The sequence below is a fragment of the Orycteropus afer genome, unplaced genomic scaffold (assembly GCF_000298275.1).
Source record: "Orycteropus afer afer isolate SDZICR_OR568_19922 unplaced genomic scaffold, OryAfe1.0 scaffold00144, whole genome shotgun sequence".
Taxonomy (NCBI): Eukaryota; Metazoa; Chordata; class Mammalia; order Tubulidentata; family Orycteropodidae; genus Orycteropus; species Orycteropus afer.
The window spans coordinates 3,627,691-3,648,347 of NW_006921731.1; the positions used below are offsets into that span (position 1 = coordinate 3,627,691).

The 20,657-nt window shown below is 41.5% G+C and overlaps 1 protein-coding gene across 1 annotated transcript in view; it reads left to right on the forward strand.

Annotated features, from left to right (window-relative positions):
* Positions 1-16,685, forward strand: part of OXTR (oxytocin receptor) — a 42,477-nt gene extending 25,792 nt beyond the window's left edge. The window contains exon 2 of the mRNA XM_007945847.2: positions 16,438-16,685. Coding sequence (XP_007944038.1) covers positions 16,438-16,685 — 248 coding nt within the window. The remainder of the gene's footprint in view (positions 1-16,437) is intronic.
* The last annotated feature ends 3,972 nt before the right edge of the window (positions 16,686-20,657 follow it).

The following is a 20,657-nucleotide window of genomic DNA, read 5'->3' on the forward strand; positions in this document are numbered from 1 at the left end:
TCTCCAACAGCTGGAAAACCTGTGAAGTGTTTATCACATGTATTAGCTTAAGAAGTTGTAATGGTAAAGAAAGTGCAAATCAAGTACTTCACTGTTTATATGAAGTTTGCAAAATTGATTTTTCTAAGTGCAGAGGGAAGTCCTGTGACAATGCGGCCAATAAGTAATGGCGTTACAAAGGCATGCAACAGAAAATTTTTTAACATAATGAATATGCCATTTTCATACCATGTGCTATGCATTCACTTAATCTTGTAGGATGTAGTGCAATAGATTGTTGTCTGGAAGCAGTTTCTTTTTCTTTTTTTTTTTTTCCTACTGTTTAGTTACTCAATACAATTTTTCCCACCTCCATTCACCAATGAGAAGTTGTTAAAAAATTAGGCCATGATTGAGTTGTAAAATGTCTTCCTAATACACATTGGGAAATGTATGTTGTAGCAATGAGTGCAATCCTGGAATGGTACCAAGACCAAGTTCATTTAACCACATCATTGACACACTTGAATCTTTTGTGGAAAAAAGAGCAAAAGTACAGGTGTTCTTTCAAATAGTTTTTCCTTCCTAAACCATGTAGATATACCTGATGAAGAATGCATGAAGGCAGCCAAGAAATTAGCACAGGCTTATCCCGATGGCTTAAATATAAACCTTTACGGAAAAATGCAACAATTTCATTCTTACATGAGAACTAAGCTTACATGTTTAGGAAAGACAGATTTTATTCATGTAAGCATGTATGATTCCATAATAGAAGTTAAAATACAATGCATATTTCCTAAAATGGAAATTGCTTTATGCATATTCCAAACTTTAATGATCACTGTACAACAGAACACTCATTTTCATCCCTAAAGAGACTCAAAAACTCCCAGTGTACAAGAATGACTTAAGAAAGACTTGATTCATTATCTTATTATGTATGGAAGTAGAGATAGTTCAGGAGCTTGTGATGAAATCATTGAAGAATTTTTAAGAACAAAGAATAGAAATATTTTTAATTATACTATGTTAGAGATGAGAGATCTAAAAATAAAATATAGTAATTTGTTGTAATATTTGTTTGCTGATAATTAAATTTTCTTTTGTGATCTCTGTTCATTTGTTCATTTATACTTGTAGCATTTATTATTAAACAACCATCAAAATTGAAATATGAGCTATTTAAAGCAAAATTTGTGAAAGTAAATTTTTCATTGTGGGAGATCAACAGAATTTTACATTGATTGTTGTAACAACTAAGATCGCTCACTCATTTTCTTTGTTGTAGAATATGTGCATTATTCTTTTTTGTAGAAAATGCGGTGTATAGTAAAAACCATAGTCCCCTGCATCCACTAAAAATTTTATAATCCAGTTTATCTCATTCTGCTAAAATGGCATATGGCAATTTTGCATTCAATCGTTAATATTATAGTCACATTTTTTTAAAAAAAAAGTACATCATGGAAAGCTAAGACACATGCATACACACATACACACACACACATATATATACATGTATATATATAACTAATGTATCCTGTTCAAATGCATGAGTAAGCAGAGGGGGCAACACAGATTATCAGTGTTTAGGGCCCTCACGTGATGTAATCTAGTCCTGAGCCTGTGTCTGTATGTGCTTTGCCTCATTATAGTTATTTAAATGTCTATCTCACTGAACAGAAACATGAAAATTCCTAAGGATGAGAATGAAAACCTGTCCAGGAAGGTGTATTCTCCTATGGGTACCCCCACCACAGTAAAATAAATATTTGTTGAAATATATGAAGAGATGGGTCACAACTTACAAATGTCATGTGTTCCTACAATTTATTAGTGTTAGGAACTCAGCACAAGATTGTCATTAGGAATTTAGAAAAAGAAGTACCTCAATGGCCGAACTGTTCAAAATGGTGGCTCAGCAGCCAAACTCACCTCATTCTTTTTTTAATACTTTATTTTTTCAATTGTGATTTGGGTGAAAGTTTACAGAGCAAATTGGTTTTCTAATCAACAATTCATATACATTTTGTTTTGTGACTTTCATTGTGATTTCTACAATGTAGCAGCATTCTTCCCACTTCCTCCCTGTTTACCATTTCCCGGTGTCCTTCTTTCCTATCCCTGCCTGCCTTGTTAGCTTTATCCCTAGGCTAAAACACTGCCCTTTTGATCTGCTGTGGTTTATTGTTCGAATGAATACTTCTTGGTATTATTGTTTATTGTTCGAAAGAATACTTCTTGGTATTATTGTTTACTTTATAGGCCTATCATTTTGCTGAAAGTTGAGCCATGAGAGTTGAGTTCAATTCCTAACTTGAAGGATGTCTAAGGCCCACAGTCTTGGGGTTTCACCAGTCTCTATCAAACCAGTAAGCCTGTCATTTTATAAATTTAGGTTTTAATTCACATCTTTCTCCTACTCTATCCAGGACCTCCTATTGTGATCCCTTTCAGAGTGGTCAGCAGGTCAGCAGTGGTAGCTGGGCTCCATCTGGTGCTTCTGTCTCCAGAGGTGTGGAGGCTGGGGTCGTGTGATCCAACAGTCCTTTGGATTAATTGTTTCCTTGCATCTTTGATTTTCTTCACTCTTCTTTGCTCCAGATGGGGAGAGACCAATAGTTGTCTCTTAGATGGTGGCACATAAGCTTTTAAGACTCCAGGTGCAACTCACCAAAGCAGAATGTAGAACATTGTCTTTGTGGACTATATTATGCCAATTGACCTTAGTATTCCCCAAGACTATGGCCTTGAGCCTCCATGCCCAGTGACTCACTCCCTCAAGGTGCTTGGTTATGACTAAGAAGTTTTCATAACTTTGCCCCCTGTATGCTCTACTCTCTTTACAGATATATTTCCAGCACATACAAATACATATGTAGAGATATCCTCTGTCAAACCTAGATATATTTGTGGGTATAAGCCTACCTCATTTTGATACTATTTTGATGGTTTTCCCTTCTAGAATGTAAGTTCTATGAGAACGGGAGACATGTCTATCTTGGTGTATCAGTAAGGAGCTTTGGCTACAAGCAAAATAGGAACCAGCTGTGAGGGTGTCTGATGTGTAAAGGAATGTAGTAAATGAAGCAGTATGATAGAACAGAGCACACTATAGGGCACTAATGGGGAAAAGACTGGACAGTTTCAAAGAGGTCATTTCATTTAACCTGAGTCTTGGAGGACAGGCAGATTCCCAGGAACAGGAGAAAGGACCATCCAAATGGAGGTGGCAGTTCATGCAAAGGCTGGGAGGTGATGGGTTATTTGAGGCATCCAGTGAATGGCTGCAGTTTAGTACAGCAGGAAATGATTTTTCAAGCATTCATTCTTCAAATATTAAATATTTATTGAATACTTACTATGTGCTAGTACATAGTGGGTTGTTGTTGTTGTTGTTGTTGTTTAGCTTCCAGGTACCATTTTTCCTTCCCAACATCATCTTATTTCCTTTCAAGAAATTACTTCACCACTGGCCAGTTATATGGGAATTAATCAGAGCTCTGCTCTCATGGCTGGGGATAGGCATAGCTAGCACAGTTTGATATTCCTTTCATGAACTTTGTCCAGCCAAAGAGGTAGAAAATGGCTGAAGTTCATCCACACTGCTCCAGGTACAAGACTGTTCTCTTCACTTCTGCTCCCTAGTTCTCAAGAACAGCTCTGGATCCTTCCTACTTCCCAACCGGGTTCTCCGTCCTTACCACTGATTCTGTGAGTTGATATCCCTTCTATAAATTCCCTCTGGTTTATGTTGCTCAGAGTCAGGCTTCTGTTATTAGCAACTAAAGGCTAACTGATACAGCCAGCTTCATGTTAGGCAATGAGATTACATTAATAAAAAGATGTGGTTCTGGTTCTGAAGAAGCTTATTTTCTAGAGGGGGGAACAGTTGGAGAATAATGAGGACTATATGAACAAACATAATTAAATGATATAAAAGATGAAATGAGAGCACAAGGGGAACCATTCTAAATCTGGGGAGATCAAGGAAGGCTTCAAAGAAGAGGAAGCTCTTGTTTCATCTCTTGAGGGAAAAGTAAAAATTTGTGGGGAAAGAAGTGTGGAAGGAAATTCCAAGAAGAGAGAAAGATATAGGAAAAGGGGAAACCATGGCTTATTTGAGGGAACTGCAAGTGTTTCTCAGAATAGGAAAAAATGTATAGGATGCAAATACATTCAGATTTCATCTTACAAAGAGTGACAATTCATTTAAAAATTTTTGGCAGAATTATATGATCTGATTTACATTTAGAACCTATTTGCAGACTCCTGAGGACAGATGGAAAGAAGGTAAGAAAGTGGTAAAGAGGAAGAAGTATGTGGAGGAGGGGAGAAAGGTAGAGAGGAAGGAGGCCTTAGATTGGAAGAAGAGATTCAGAAACAAAAAATTTCTTAGATGAGAGAGGATAAGGTCATGAATTTAAGAACTGTAGTGGAAAGGATTGATTCCAAAGATATTTTAACAGTAATTGACAGATTATAATTGATGGGAATTGAAGGAGAGATTCAATCTAAGATGAAGACACATCACTGGGTAATTGGTCAGAATAAAGGTAAGATACACAGTGAAGGGGTAGTTTTGGGAAACCACTTTATCTTTCATGTGACATCTTCAAGAGGATATATCTGCATGTCTGGTCTAGAGCTCAGGAGATATGGATGTGGGAGTCACCATGAACCAGTAATTAAAGGAATATATGTAGATGAGATTGCCTGGGAGAGTATATAGAGTGAGAAGAAAAGAAACCAAACTTCCTACCGTCGAGTTGGATCCGACTCATAGCCACCACTCCTTGCATTTCCAAGGCAGTATCACTACAGTAGTAGATTGCCCAGTCTTCTTTCCAAGGGGTGGCTGGTGGGTTTGAACCGCTAGCCTTCTGGTTAGCAGTTGTTACCAGAGCTCCTGAGAAGGAAAGAGGAGGACTCCAAATGGAAGTCTGGTGTGTAGCAAGTCTTCAGAGATGGCTCCAAAGAACCACGCCTCCCTCTATTTACACCCTGGTGTAATCCCCTCACTGATACTGGACTGCCACTGTTCTGTATCTTGTTTGTGGTGATGGCTGCGTAACTATACACATTTGCCAAAACTCATGAAATTGTAAAAAGAGTGAATTTTACATATATATATAAATTATACTTCAGTAAACTTGACTTTAAAAATGAGAGCTACGACAAATGAGAAATTATGGGATTTTCTTATTCTATTATGTCCAGTGTTGAGAACCAGCATTTTTGTGGGGAGAAAAGAAGAGATGAATGTAAAACAGAAGAGGTTAAGTGAAAAATCTTATAGTCCTAAATTTGAATTGAAAGTACCAGTATGAACTCATGAGGTATATTATTCAAAAAAAAAAAAAAAAAAAGCAAGAAAGGAAAAGAAACAATAACCAACAAACCAACAGGGTAGAAATCAGCAACTCTAACACCCAAATTGTGGCCTTAAAATACCATTTTCTACTTTAAAACTTTAGGCTTCTTGGAGAAAAAATGTGATTCTCCAAGACTAAGGGAAAAAAAATAAATGTGTAAAATGAGCTTGAAAAATTATGTCACATCAAAGAGCTCCTTTTCATAGTGACATTCAGGAAAAATTCCATCACTTTGGAGGGTTATAGGGAACCAAATCTTGAGAACAGGTTAACAAAAAAAGAAAAGACTCAATAATTTATCTTGCTTATTCCACGATCTCAGACAAGTTCCTTCTGATCCAGAAGGTATCTATGAGCAGGGCTTCTGGATCCAGAAAAGGTTCCTGCGAGTCCAAAAGGTGATTGGGAGCAAGGTACCAGGTACCAGAGAGTTCTAGCCAGCTCAAAAAGCAGCTACGGGCAGGGTGTGCAGTCCCAGACAAAATTTTGGCTGTCTCAAAAGATATCTGGAAGCAAGGTCTTGTTCCCAGAAAAAAAGTCCCTGCCATTCCAAAAACCAGCTGGATGCAGAGTACCTGGTCTCAAAAAAAATTCCTACTGGCCCAAAAGGTGGTTGGGAACAGGGTGCTTAGGACTGGGACCAGTTGCCCAGAAGGCAGTTAGTGTTAGGGCCCCCATACTGGAATGGAATTCCTGCTAGTCTAGAAGGTGTGTGGAAGTGGGAGATGGCCACACTTCTGTTCATAGAGAGGACATGGGGCATGGGGCACAAGGGGAACAAAGGAAACATTGCATGTTTCTAGTTGTCAGCTACCAGTGCAGTTGCCCATGTAGTCCTTGGCAAACAGAGCTGATTCTTAAGTTACTGCCCAGATTGGAACACTGCTTGCAAATATTCAAAATGGCCTCACCATCAGCACTGCCGATAACCCACAGCTCCGTTTGTCTCCTTATTCGCTGTTTTTATTCAGATTCTCCTACTAGTTTGTATTGAATCCACTTCTTTATCCTTCCCTTCCAAACTCAGTGTTCCAGAGTTATCTGCTGTATCTGTTTCAATTGGTTTCTCGTTTCTTTGTTGTAGAGGGTCTGTATAGCTTATTTTGCTATTCTGCCATCTTGCCAGAACTCAGGCACATAGTTTTTGAAAGATAATAAAAAACACTTAAGATTTCAGTACAGTTGAGCAGAAAGGACAGAGGGTGACTTTATAGGCAGACAATCAGCAGCTTCTCCCAGCTGGAATGTCCTGGCTAGTGTGGCAGTGGAAACAGACAGTCTTAGTGCTTCTGTCACAGACCCAAGACCTGTAATCTGTAGGGGAAGACCAGGGGATGGCAAAGGGCCCCAAGGTGGGGGACTAAGACAAGGGTATTCTTAGATGATGCTGTTCATTGTTTCAACACACCTTTGACTTTCTGGGAGTCCCTGGGTGGGGCGAACGGTTGACACACTGGGCTGCTGACTGAAAGGTTGGAGGTTCAAGTCCACCCAGAGGCACTTCAGAAGAAAGGCCTGGCAATCTACTTTCAAAAAATCAGCCTTTAAAACCTTATGGGGCCTAGTTCTACTCTGACACACGTGGTGTTGCCATGAGTTTGGGTCAACTTTACAGCAATTGGTTATTTTGATTTTTGGAACCCAGGTGTCGTCCTCTTTGCCCTTCCCAATGGTAGCCTGTATTTTCAGTCTGTTTAAATGTACCCAAAAATTACTAGGTGAGAAGGGCAGACCAGCTATGAATGCTTCCCTGGTGCTGGAGCCTTTTGAGCCAGAACAAGTATCTACATACATGCTGACTTTCTTGCCCATGCAGTCTGGCCCAAGAGCATCCCTAGACAGACACCAGCACATGGCAGTGCAGCTTCCAGAAGCTCAACCATGGACTCATGATCTGTGCCCCACCCTGGGCTGGCACAGATTCTAAGACACACCCCAGCCCAGAAGCAGCCTTTCTCTCTCATTTCAAATATGTTGATGCTAACTCTTATTGAGAAGAAAAATAACAAATATTCATTGAACATTTAATTATCATTATAATAACAATAGGAGCTCTGGTGGTGTAGTGCCTAAGGCATGTGACTGCTAACCTGAAGGCTGGCGGTTCAAACCCATCAGCCATTCCTTAGAAGGAAGCCTGAGCAATCTACTTCTGTAGCGATACTACCTTGGAAACCCAAGGAGGGTTCGCTATGAGTCAAATTGACTCGACACCAGTGAGTTTGTTTTTTATGTTTATAGCATCACAGCAACATTCAAGCCACCACAGTGAGAAACTGACAGACAAGTGGTAGAATAATGATAGCAGTTAAGTTTTATTAAGAGTTTACTGTTATGTAGTGCCAGGAATCATGAATAGCACTTGGCATCTATCTTAGTCATCTAGTGCTGTTATAACAAAAATACCACAAGCGGATGGCTTCAACAAACAAAAATTTATTCTCTCATAGTTTAGGGAGCTCGAAGTCTGAATCAAGGTGCCATCGCTTGGGGAAGGCTTTCTTTCTCTGTCAGTGCTAATGGGAAGGTCCTTGTTTCCTTTCGACACCTGTGGGCCCAGCATCCCTTGGAGATCTCCATGTGTCTTGGAATCATTCTTCCCCTGGATCTAGGAGGTTCTCAGTACAAACACCTTGAGTCTGAAGGACTTACTGTCCTCTTGGCTCCTCTTTCTTGGTGGTAGTCAGAGCCCTCCTCTGCTTGCTTCTCTCTTACATCTTGTAAGATAAAAGGTGATGTAGGTCACACCTCAGGGAAACTTCCCTTATGTCTGATCAGGGCTGTGACCTGATTAAGGGTGTTGCATCCCACCCTAATACCCTTGTAACTGATTGGCTGATCGCATCAGATAACATCTTAGGAATGATTAAATCATTACATAACTGCCAAATTAAATCATTGAATAACTGCCAAACCACTGAGAATCATAGCCTAGCCAAGTTGACACAATTCAATTCCACCTACACGTGCAAAACATTTTCACCTCATCATATCATGCCAAAAGTCTTAAATTGACTCCAACTCCAAATTCCATCCTCTGACAAAATTCCTCTTCACTGTGAACCTGTGAATCTAGAATACAAGTTATCTGCATCCTGTAATGCAGAGTTGCCGAGACACCAGGACACAGAGTTGTTTCAGAGAAGCAGTTTATTAGCACTCCCAGGCGAGGTTCTCATGCCCTAGCATCAAGGCCAGAGAAGTCACACCCCCGGGCAGGGGAGACAGATTTTTATAGACACAGAGAGGACCTAATTGGGGACATCAAGGAAATGGCAGGGTCCTCTAAGGAAATGGCAGGGTCCAATTACCTGTTAGCATGGGTCTGCACTTAATTAGCATGAGGCGGCTTCACAGGAAGAAGTTTGTCATTGCATGGGACTTTCCAGCCTGGGCGGGTTCTATCACTTCGGTTGTCTTATCAGGCTGTCTCATCAGGGCCTGACACCTGGAGGAAGCTGCCAACTGACATATTGGGGCTTGGGTTTACTTGGCCTAACACTTCCAAAGTACAATGGTGGAATATACACAAGGTAGATATTTCCATTACACATGGGAGATATTGGAGGGAAAGAAACGATAATGAGCACTAAACAAGTAAAAATCCCAGCAGAACAACTTACATTAGCTCTCAAATCTTGAAAACAATCCTCTGTTCTCTAGAACCTGTCTTGTCAGTGCCCTACCCTCCAGACTCTGGGTGTTGGCCATACTCTCTGGATTTGGGGTGGAAGCCTCTCTGCCCTAGGCTTTAGCTCAGCCTTCCAGGCCTACTAGGACAGCAGCTCTGCTCCCTCCACTTTGGGTGGCCCCATTCTCCTAGTCTGTGTGAGTGGTGACTCCATCCCTTTGGTCTCAGCAGGCCCAGTTCTTCTGCCCTTTAGGCATGGCAGCCCTATCCCCTCAGATTTGGGCAGCAGCTCAGGCCCCATCCCTCTGGTACTTGTAAATGGCAGCCCCATACTCTGGAACTGGTGAAATATGACTCTCAAATCTAGAAGGCCATAGCCTCACTCTCTGAGACCCAGCAGACCGTAGTGCCACCGTTTGAGACTCCCGGGGTTATGGCCTTAATGCTTTGAGACTGAGGCAGGTTTGCTTCCCATGCTCCTTGTCTCTTCAGCTTCTGCTTTCTGGTTCCTTGGTCTCTCAGCCCCTTAGCCCCTAGGCCTATTGGACATCTTGGAGCAGCCTGGCCTCCACTCTGCCCTACTTGGGCAAGTGTTCCAAAGCATTTTAGCTCTACCGGTAAGTGCCTGGGGGCACCCGTTTGCCATTAAGCCTTGACCCAAAGGTGCTTAGCTCTCTTGCTCCATGGGTCAGCAAGCCTAGCTTGTCAACAAGTGTCTAGAGGCATGCCACTTGGCCATCAAACCTCGTGCCTGAAAGTGCACTGCTCTCTCGCTCTGTGGGTAAGCTCCCACTCCGTCTTCCCGCTGGTCTCCTGGTTCTGCTGCCACCATTTCTCTGCCACTGCTTCTTGCCATCTGTGCTCTTTGCTGTTACAGCTCTCCTCACTTCTTTCTGAGCCCTCACCAGAATTGCCTTTGATGTCCATAATTCCACCAACAGTCTCTTCAAGGCAATCTAGGCTTTTACTTTTTGTCTTAGTTCTCCAGTGCTGTTATAATAGAAATACCACAAGTGGATGGCTTTAACAAACAATTTTTTTTCTTTTACTGGTTTAGGAGGGGTGGTGGTTATGTTTGTGTGTCAACTTCGCTGGGCCTGGTTGAGTGGCTGGGCAGCTAGTGGTAGTTATTCCCCGTAATGAGACTGGCAATCAACCCCATGGTGGCATCTACCACAAGCAGCTGAGTAGCTGCTTTGGGTATGTGGTCTGCTTCCCGTATATAAAGTGCAGCTTTGGGAATGGTCTCTAGCTTATGGCACACTTGGACCCTGCATGTAGCTTTGTCGTTGTTCAGCAGCCTGCCGTGCTCTGCTGACCTTCGGACTTATAATGAACTTGAATTAATGGCCTGCCATGTGGTTTGTTAACATTGGGACTGTGCCTTTTTACTTGTCAACCTTGGGCTTCTCAGCCTCAGCTGTCTGAATGAAGAAATGTCTCTAGCTCCAGTGGGCCGGGAGCAGGAAGCAGAGCTGGACCCCAAGGTTGAGGGGCTTTCATCCAGCCCCTAAAGCCTGGCACTTTGAACTTGGACTTAAAACCTCCAAAGTGTAAGAGAATAAACTCCTGTTTGTTAAGGCCATCCCATTTGTGGTATATTTCCTGTCAGAGTGGTACTAGGTAACAAGAATAGGAGGCTAGAGGTCCTACTTCAGAGTGATGGCTCTAAGGGGATACTTTCTCTCTATGTGTCTCTTGTTTCTAAGAGGATCTGAGCACAGGGACCCTGGATCGAAAGGTCTCGCTCTGCTCTTGGTTCTTCTTTCTTGGTACTAGTAGGTCCCCTTTCTCTGCTCTCTTCTCTCTCCTTTCATCTCTTACTGGCCACACCCCAGGGAAATTCTTACATTGAAATTGGGCTGTGAAGGGACTAAGGGTGTTGCAACTCACTCTTAATCTTAATCCTTTTACATGTGATCAGCTTATCACATCAGATCACGTCATGGAGCATCATTACATATCTGCCACATTACATCATAAATAACTTCTAAACAACTGAGAATCATGACCCAGGCAGTTGACACAAGTTTTTTGGGACACAATGCAGTCCATGACACTATTAGACACCTTAACCCTCTTCCAGCCTCTACCCATTACCCAATTCCAAAACTGCTTCCATGTTTTAGGTATCAGAACAGCACCCCACTCTTCTGGTACCAATTTCTGTCTTAGTTATCTGGTGCTGTTATAATGGAGATAACACAGGTGGGTGGCTTCAACAAACAGAAATTTATTCTCTCACAATTTGTTGTTGTTGTTGTTGTTGTTGTTATGTGCCTTCAAGTTGGACCTGACACATAGCGACCCCTCCTTGGGTTTCGGAGGTGGTATCACTATGGAAGTAGATTGCCCATCCTTCTTTCTGAGGAGTGGCTGGTGGGTTTGAACTGCCAGCCTTCTGGTTAGCAGTCAAGTGCCTTAGGCACTATGCTACCAGAGCTCCTTCTCTCACAATTTAGGAGGCTAGAAGTCTGAATCCAAGACAACAACTCTCAGGGAATGCTTTCTCTCTCTGTTGGCTTGAGGAAGGTCCATGTCTCTTTTTGTCTGTGAGGCCAGCATCCCTTGGAGAGCTCTATGTGTTTTGCCATTAATCTTCCCCTGGGTCTAGGAGGTTCTCAGCACAAGGGCCCTGGTTCCAGAGCATGCTTTCCATTCCCAGCTCTTCTTTCCCGGTAGTGGTCAGGTCTTTTTCTCTGCTTGCTTCTTCCTTATAAAATAAAAGGTGATGCAGTCCATACCTCAGGGACACTCCCCTTACATGGGATCAGTGCTGTGACCTGATCAAGGTTGTTGCATCCCACTCTAATCCCCTTACAACTGATTGGCTGATCACATCAGCTCATGTGATGAGGTATGATTACATTATTACGTACCTGCCAGATTACATTATTACATAACTGCCAAACCACTAAGAATCATGGTCCAGCTGAGCTGACACAGTTTTTGGGGACACAATTCAATCCATGACAGCGTCTTATCTAATTGAGCTTTGCAATGATTCTATGAAGAAATTCTTTTTATTATTCTCATTTCACAAATGGAGAAACTGAGGTTAAGAGTGGTTAGTTGACTCATCCAAGAACACACAGCTGAAAAGTAGCAAAGCCAGGATTTATGCCCAGATCTAGATAACGCTATAGCAAAAACACCACACAATTCTGCTAACTATAGTATGGGGCATGTGATGGGAAATTGACTTGCAGTCTGTCTGCTTCCCTTCCTATGCCCTTTCCCACCTGTCTGCCCTATAGGTATCTACATCAAAGGTTAGCTAATTTTTCTGAAAAGGGCCAAACAATAAACATTTTAGATTTGTGAGGCATATGGTCTCAGTTGCAACTAGTTAGCTCTGTCTTGGTAGAGCAAAAGCAACCATAGACAATATATAAGTGCATGGGCATAGCTTTATGCCAATAAAACTTTATGTAAAAAACAGGCAGCAACTGGGATTTGGCCCCTGGGCTGTAGTTTGCTGACCCTTGGTCTAGATCCTGAGACACTTCTGCCAAGAAGGATGTTGTTGTTGTTGTTGTTTGCCGTTGAGTCGGCCCCGACTCATAGCGACCCCTCCTTGGGTTTCCGAGGCAGTATCACTACGGAAGTAGGATTGCCCAACCTTCCTTCCGAGGAGTGGCTGGTGGGTTTGAACCGCCAGCCGTCTGATCTGAAAAAAGGCAAAGTATTCTTCCCACGCTTGGATTTTAGAAGACCACCATTGGGCGGTAGGCAGTGCTTACCTCTTGGGAAACTAAATTTGTTTTGGGAACAGAAAAGTGGCCCTGTCCCTGGAGTACCTCAAATCATACCTTGTTGTGATGATAGCTGAGCCAGCCTATGGGAAGGCCTGGCCTTTGCCTTAGAACTGAGAGGATTCACTAATTGGAGCCAACCTGACATGTCCGAATGCCAGACTATTTTTGAAAGGAGTGAGTCTTCATTTCTTTCAGGTGGGAGCACAATGATGACTTGCTTTGTGCCCTGGGGGAAGAATTTCCCTTCTCTGAGCTTCACCTTCCTCATCTATAAAATTGGGATAAGATTGCTTTGAAACTGTACTACTCTGTGCCAGCTTGAGTGGTGATTTCAATGACCAATATTGCTGGTCACATGCTTCTGGAAATAAAAGCTTATTTTTATTTTAACAGGTGCATGCATCAATTGATTATACCAAGGACAATATCTTCTTTGTTATCAGAAAGGACAGTGTTGTAGCCTAAGCAAGATAAAGTGCAGAAAGCAGGCTGAGATGGAATTGGTCACTCTCCTGCTCAAAACCATCAGTGGCTCCCTATTCCTATAGGATAAAGTTCAGGCTTAGCCTGGATTCAAGATCCTCCTCAATCTGACTCTAAGCCATCTTTCCAGTGTCTTTTCCCATGAAACTCCCCTTTCCCACCTCTTGTGCTTGGCAGTCCCTGAAAGATTCTGGACTTCTCACCTTGCGTCTTTATTTCTTCTGCTGCTTCCTTTTAAAATGGACTGTATAGCCCTATATTTTATTTCCAAATTACTTTCCCCTGGCTGATTGTGGAGGCTTGAAATTTAATTGCTGGAGACTCATGTGTTTGCATGATTAGGATATTGACAACTTAAAAACATCCAAATGTGTCCTCCATGTTTGTTAACTTAATGTGAGCAGGTTTTGTTGCAAGAGAGCTATTCATCCCCCAAGGAGTTGACCAGGTTGGTCATTAGCCCCTCTAGCCACTGAGGGAGAGGGTAGCTGAAATGCTGGTTGTGGTCCAAACTCCCCTGACCAAGGCTCTCGACTTGGAGGTATAATAACAAAGTGTTGCTACTCTGGAATTCATTAGCTGTTCACTTTTTTTGTTGTTGATGTTTATCTAGGTGTTTTTTAATTTTTAATGGGAAAAAATGGTTAAAGAGTCAAATGTAAAGAGTGAGGCAAGTAGCTTAAATAAGCAGGTAAGGGTATAAACCAAACCAAACGTACTGCTTTCAAGTCAATTCTGACTCATAACAACACCCTTTGGGTTTCTGAGGTGGTAAATCTTTACAGTAGATTGCTCAGTCTTCCTTCTGTGGAGTGGCTGGTGGGCTTGAACCACCAGCCTTCTGGTAAGCAATCAAATGCATTAGGCAGTATGCCACCAGAGCTCCTTAGGTAGGGTTATGCTGTTGTTGTTATGTGCTGTTGGGTCGGCCCCAACTCATAGCAACCCCTCCTTGGGTTTCCGAGGCAGTATCACTATGGGAGCTCTGGTAGCATAGTGGCTAAGACACTTGCCTGCTAACCAGACGGCTGGCGGTTCAAACCCACCAGCCACTCCTCGGAAGGAAGATTGGGCAATCCTACTTCCGTAGTGATACTGCCTCGAAAACCCAAGGAGGGGTCACTATGAGTCGGGGCTGACTCGATGGCACATAACAACAACAACAATTACTATGGAAGTAGATTGCCCAATCTTCCTTCTGAGGAGTGGCTGGTGGGTTTGAACCGCCAGCCTTCTGGTTAGCAATCATATGCCTTAGGCACTATGCTACCAGAGCTCCCAGGTAAGGTTATACCACATAACAATATATGTATATGAGGAAAAACCCAAACCCACTGCCGTTGAGTCCATTTCTACTCATAGTGACCCTATAGGACAGAAGAGAATTGCCCCATAGAGTTTCCAAGGCTGTAAAGCTTTACAGAATCAAACTGCCAGGTCTTTTGCAGAGCTGCTGGTGGGCTCAAACTGCAGACCCTTCATTTAGCAGCGAAGTGCTTGACCACTGAGCAACCAGTGCAACATTTTAACTATATACAACTAAATAAAAATTTGGTATCTTTCTGCCCAAGCCTTAACTTCATTTTCTTTCTTTCATATAATTTAAAAAATATGTTATGGTGGTAAAATATATAAAACCTAAAATTGGCCATTTCAACCATTTTTAAGCATATGATTCAGTGACATTCATTACCTTCACCATGTTGTTCAACCTTCACCACTATTTCTAAATCCTTTTCATCAAACAGAAACTCTGTTGGTTAAGCAATAATGCCCCATTCCCTGCTCCCTTTTGCCCCTGGTACTTCCAATATAAATGTTTGACTTGCTCCATTTCTGACCTGGGCTGGTTCACTCCTCCTTAGGCAACCTTCACCCCACTCCTGGGATGTCACCTTATTAATGTTGACCTTAGTGTGACATAACCTACTACATCCCGGAACTCATGGGCTCAGGCCATCCTGCAGATTCAGCCCCTGAGTAGTTGGGACTACAGGCACAAGCCACTGTGCCTGGCAACTCTAATAAACTTTTGCTTCTATGTATTTGCCTTGAGGGTTGCTATGAGTCGGACTCAACTTGACGGCAGTGGGTATTTGCCTATTCTAGATAGTGCATATAAGTGTGATCATACAATATTTGTCCTTGTGTGACTCATTTCATTCAGCATGATGTTTTCAAAGTTCATCCATGTGCGGCATGTGTCAGGATTTCATTTCTCTTTGGGACTGAATAAAATCCCACTGCATGCATGTACTACAATTTGTTTATCCACTCATCTGTTGATGGACACTTGAGTTGTTTCCACCTTTCAGCTATTGTGCTGCAATGAACATTGGTGGATGCATATCTGTTTGAGTCTCTGTTTCAAGTCTTTTGGGCATGTACCTAGGAGTGGAATTGCTAGGTCACATGATAGTTCTGTGTTCAACTTTTTGAGGAACCACAAAACCTTAGCTTTTTTCTTTACACTTCCTTCCATCCCATTTCATAGCTTCTCGTTGTGTAGTTTACTTTTCCATAACCCATTTTTGTTTTACTTTTATATGTTAATTTTCCTTTTTGATTTTATATTTTTAATAATGATTTTGAAGCCATTCTATTTTTAGTGTCACTGGCAATATTTAGGTTTTTTTCTTATGAGTGAAATATTTACCCAAAATTCCAAAAGTTAAATTCATCTTCTTACACATCCCAATCAAAGCACTTATTATTTTTCATTCTCTTTTGGAGAAAACAAGGAATTCAGTATTACTGGACTTTTTTTCTTGTTTTCTATTCCTCGTTATTTTAGTCTAAGAGTCAAATGTATCCTTTTGCTCAGGACTCTTCTATAGAGTCTTTTATCAAAACTATCAGTAATGGTAGTTGGACACCATCCAGTTCTTCTAGTTTCATGGAAAAGGAGACAGTTATTTATGGAGTAGGTAAGCATGTGATGGGAGAAAGGGCAGGGACAGTTCTAGGGTTGGGATGATCCTGGCAGGGCTTGAGAAACAGGCAGATGTCATACCTAGATTAAGAATATGAAAGGTAGACAAACGTTGTCACTTTTGTACTTCATCTGGTGACCTAGAACTTGGTACATGTATAGATTTTTACTTAGGAAGCATTGGTTAAGTCAAATGGATCTGGGAGTATTGCCACCTCAGGAACACTCCAGTAATGAGGCCCTGTCCTCTTTTCTTCCTGTACCCCTACCCTCCAGCCTCAGCCTTCATCATAGCCATGCTCCTGGCCAGCCTCAACAGCTGCTGCAACCCCTGGATCTACATGCTTTTCACGGGCCACCTCTTCCATGAACTCATGCAGCGCTTCCTCTGCTGCTCCACCAACTACTTGAAGGGCAACCGAGCCAGAGAGACGAGTGTCAGCAAAAAGAGCAATTCATCCACCTTTGTCCTGAGCCGCCGCAGCTCCAGCCAGAGGAGCGGCTCCCAGCCAACCACGATGTGACCCTGCCAGGGTCAGGACTGCCCCTTGAGGTTCAATTGTGCTAACATGGGCAGTCTGCCCTTGGCGGTTGTCTATGTATGTGTATAAGGTACCCAGACATTGTATCTCTCCACATTGGGGTCACTTGAGTGGGGAGTTGGGGATTCTGCCATGGGGCGGAGAAGTAGTCTTTGACAATCCCCTGAGTTTCTACATCTGCTACCCTCTGTTCACTGCTGCCCTTGGCTGGTGAATGGGTTGTTTTTCTCCTGGACCTGTAATTTCACTCCAGTATCTTTTAAATCCTTTATTCTGGGATCTTGCATAGGGTAGTAAGTACAGAATTGGTGAGCAATTGGGTCAGGAAGCCCAGTGTTCTGAGCTTTGGGATAAGTAATGGGAATGGGGCCACAGATGGGGAGGGTGGTGCTAATATCTTCCTGACCTCAGAGTGCTTTTGTGTTTGAGTGGGCAGTCTTAGCATCTTTGGGTACTAACTTGTCAGAAGAGAGCCCTAGGACCACGGGATTAATTTATGATACCATCTGGCACAGTGAGCCAATTAACATTTGAGTTAAAAATGTTTAAGAAGTAATGTCTAAGAAATAACTGGCCTAGAAAAAGAAATAAAAGGAATTCAGTTTGGGAAGGAAGAAGTAAAACTCTTATTTGTAGATGATATGATCTTACATATAGAAAATCTTAAATGCTTTCAGAAAGACATTAAATTTAGTAAACTAATAAATGAGTTCAGCAAGGTTGTAGGGGACAATATCAATATACAAAAATCAACTGTATTTCTGCACACTAGCAATGAACAATATGAAAATGATAGTAAGGAAAAATCTATTTATAATAGCATCAAAAAGAATAAAATACTCAGAAATAAATTTAGCAAAAGAAGTGCAAGACTGGTACACTGAAAATTACAAAACATCACTGAAAGAAATTAGAGTTAAATAAATGGAAACACATCTGTGTTCTTGGATCAGAAGACTTCATATTGTTAAGATGGCAACACTATATCCCTGAAATTGATGCATAGCTCCAACAAAATACCTATGAAAATCTTAGTTGGCTTTTTTGCGGATATTAACAAATTGATTCTAAAACCCAAATTTGATTGCAAGCGACCTAGAATAGCCAAAACAATCTTGAAAAGGAACAAAGTTGGAGGACTGACAGGTGCCAATTTAAAAACTTATTACAAAGTTACAATAGTCAAAACAGTGTGATATTGACATAGGGGTAGACATGTAGATCAATGGAATAGGATTGAGAGTCTATAAATACATCCTTACATTTCTAATCAATTGATTTTTTGACAAAGATGCCAAGATAATCCAATGGAGGAAAGAATAGTCTTTTCAGCCAATGGTGTGGGGACAGTTGGATATCCACTTGCAAAAGAATGAAGTTGAATCCCTACTTGACATCACATATAAAAATTAACTCAAAATGCATCATTTCATCAAAGACCTAAATGTAAAAGCTAAAAAGGTAACATTCTTAGAAAAAAAACATATGGATAAATCTTTGTGACCTTGGATTAGGCTATGGTTTCTTATATATAATATCAAAAGCACAAGAAACCAAAGGAAAAATAAACTGGATTTCATCAAATTAAAAACTTTTAGGCTTCAAAGGACACTATCAAGAAAGTGAAAGGACAGCCCACAAAATGGTGGAAAATATTTGCAAATCTATATATGATGAAGGATTATATCCAGAATATATAATGAATTGTTATAATTCAACAATAAAAATTCAAACCAATTTAAAAATGGGCAAAAGATTTGAATAAACATTTTCCCAAAGAATATATACAAAGTGCCATTAAGAACATGACAAGATGCTTAGGGAAATGCAAATCAAAACCATAATGAGATTCTGCTTCACCGCCACTGTTATTGTTAGCTGTCTTCGAGTCAGTTCTGAATCAGCAGCCTATGTACAACAGAACAAAACACAGCCTGGTCCTACGCCATCCTCACAATCATTGCCATGCTTGAGCCCCTCATTGTAGCCACTGTGTCAGTCTGTCTCAGTGAGGGCCTTTCCCTTTTTTGGTGATCCTCCACTTTACCAAGCATGATATCCTTCTTCAAGAAATGGTCTCTTCTGACAATGTGACCAAAGTATATGAAATATATTAAGTCTGGCCATTCTCACTTCTAGGGACCATTCCAGCTGTACCTCCTTCAATATAGATTTCTTCGTTCTTCTAGCAGTCCATGATATGTTAAATGTTCTTCACCAACATCACAATTCAAATGCATCAATTCTGCGATCTTCCTTATTCATTGTCCAGCTTTCATATGCATATGAGGCTATTGAAAATACCATGGATTGGGTCAGGCACACCTTAGTCTTCAAAGTGACATCTTTGCTCTACAACATGGATGACCCTTGAAAACAATGTGCTAGGTGAAAGAAGCCAGTTGCAAAAGTCTACATATTGTGATTCTATTCATATACAATATCCAGCATAGGCAAATCTGTAGAGATAGAATGTAGTTTAGAGGCTCCCAGAGGCTAAGGATTGGGGGAATGGGGAGTGATTGCTAATTGACAAGTTATTTCTTTTTTGGGGTGATGGTTGCACAAACTTTGATAAAATATACTAAAAACCACTGAATATACATGCTAAAAAATAAAAACTGAACAAACAAACAAACAAATGCAATATTTAACAGCTGTTTAAGGCGAAGGCTAAAATTCTTGGGGTGGTGGAGATGGTTAATGCATTCAGCTACTAACTGAAAGGTTGGTGGGTTGAATCCACCCAGAGGCATCTTGGAAAAAAAGCCTGGTGATCTACTGAGAAATCAGCCATCTAAGACCATATAAAACTCCACATATGTGAGGCATAGTTGTCTTCTGACACACATGGGGTTTCCATGAGTCAGAATAGACTAGGGTTAAAGGGAAGACCAGGTTTCTGGATGAATCCCTTGGAATCTCTTACTTCCCAGAACTTTTATTTCTCTATGTGACTCACCACTTCAGAGAGATCTCATGATTTTTTTTACTCCTGCAAGCTATTGTGTTTCCAATTATGGGAGAAGTAGCAGCAGTGAAGATACCCTGATCCTGCTTTAGTAAAGGCACTAGTGGTGCATCATACCTGCAGTCTGTTTTTATTTAGAATAGCAATTCACCAAGGGTCTCAAAAGGATATTCTAACTTGGTAAACATGTTCTTAAATGTCCTGCCAGCCTTGAGGACAGGGCATGACTGTGCCCAAGAGATACCTTTACTTGTTAAAAATTGGATAGTATCGATTAGAGGTTTTTAGTCTGGGACTGATCAGCTCAGTGGGGCACTCTGGGGCCTTCTTTCTAAACCAAGTTTTATTTCCAGTCATAGTTTTACTTGGATGGGTTAAGAACACTTCACAAAAGTGACAGATCCACTCTCTCCAAAACATGCTCTCCTTCTCTGCCCCCCACAAGTGCAGTTCATACACCACACATACACACACTTGCTCTCACACACACATACACATACACCACACACTGTCTCTCACACACACCACACATACCCCCCACTCTCACACACACACTATCACACATATATACATCACATTTACTTTCTCTCTCATGAACACACCACACATACACCACACACACACACACACACACACACAACAGTTATACACTATACTTGCACACCGCCACACCTCCACAAAAGCAATAGAACAAGGGTTAGCTAGCATGGTCTAGATGTTCAAGGGGTAAGAGAGATGTTCACTAAACTATCAATGTTCAAAGTTTAATAATCCAGTATATGGTCTTCAGTACTAACTGGAGACTGAAAACAACATCATCTTGGGACTCGGTGGCATTGCACACTGTTACTATGACACACACAGTGTTGATACCGGCTAGTCCTTGCTCTCTGGGAAGCTAATGGGATGTTGGTTTGGGTCTCAGTCCCCACCTACTGGGACACCAGGACATACTGGGTGAAAACACAGCTATGAAAGGGTGC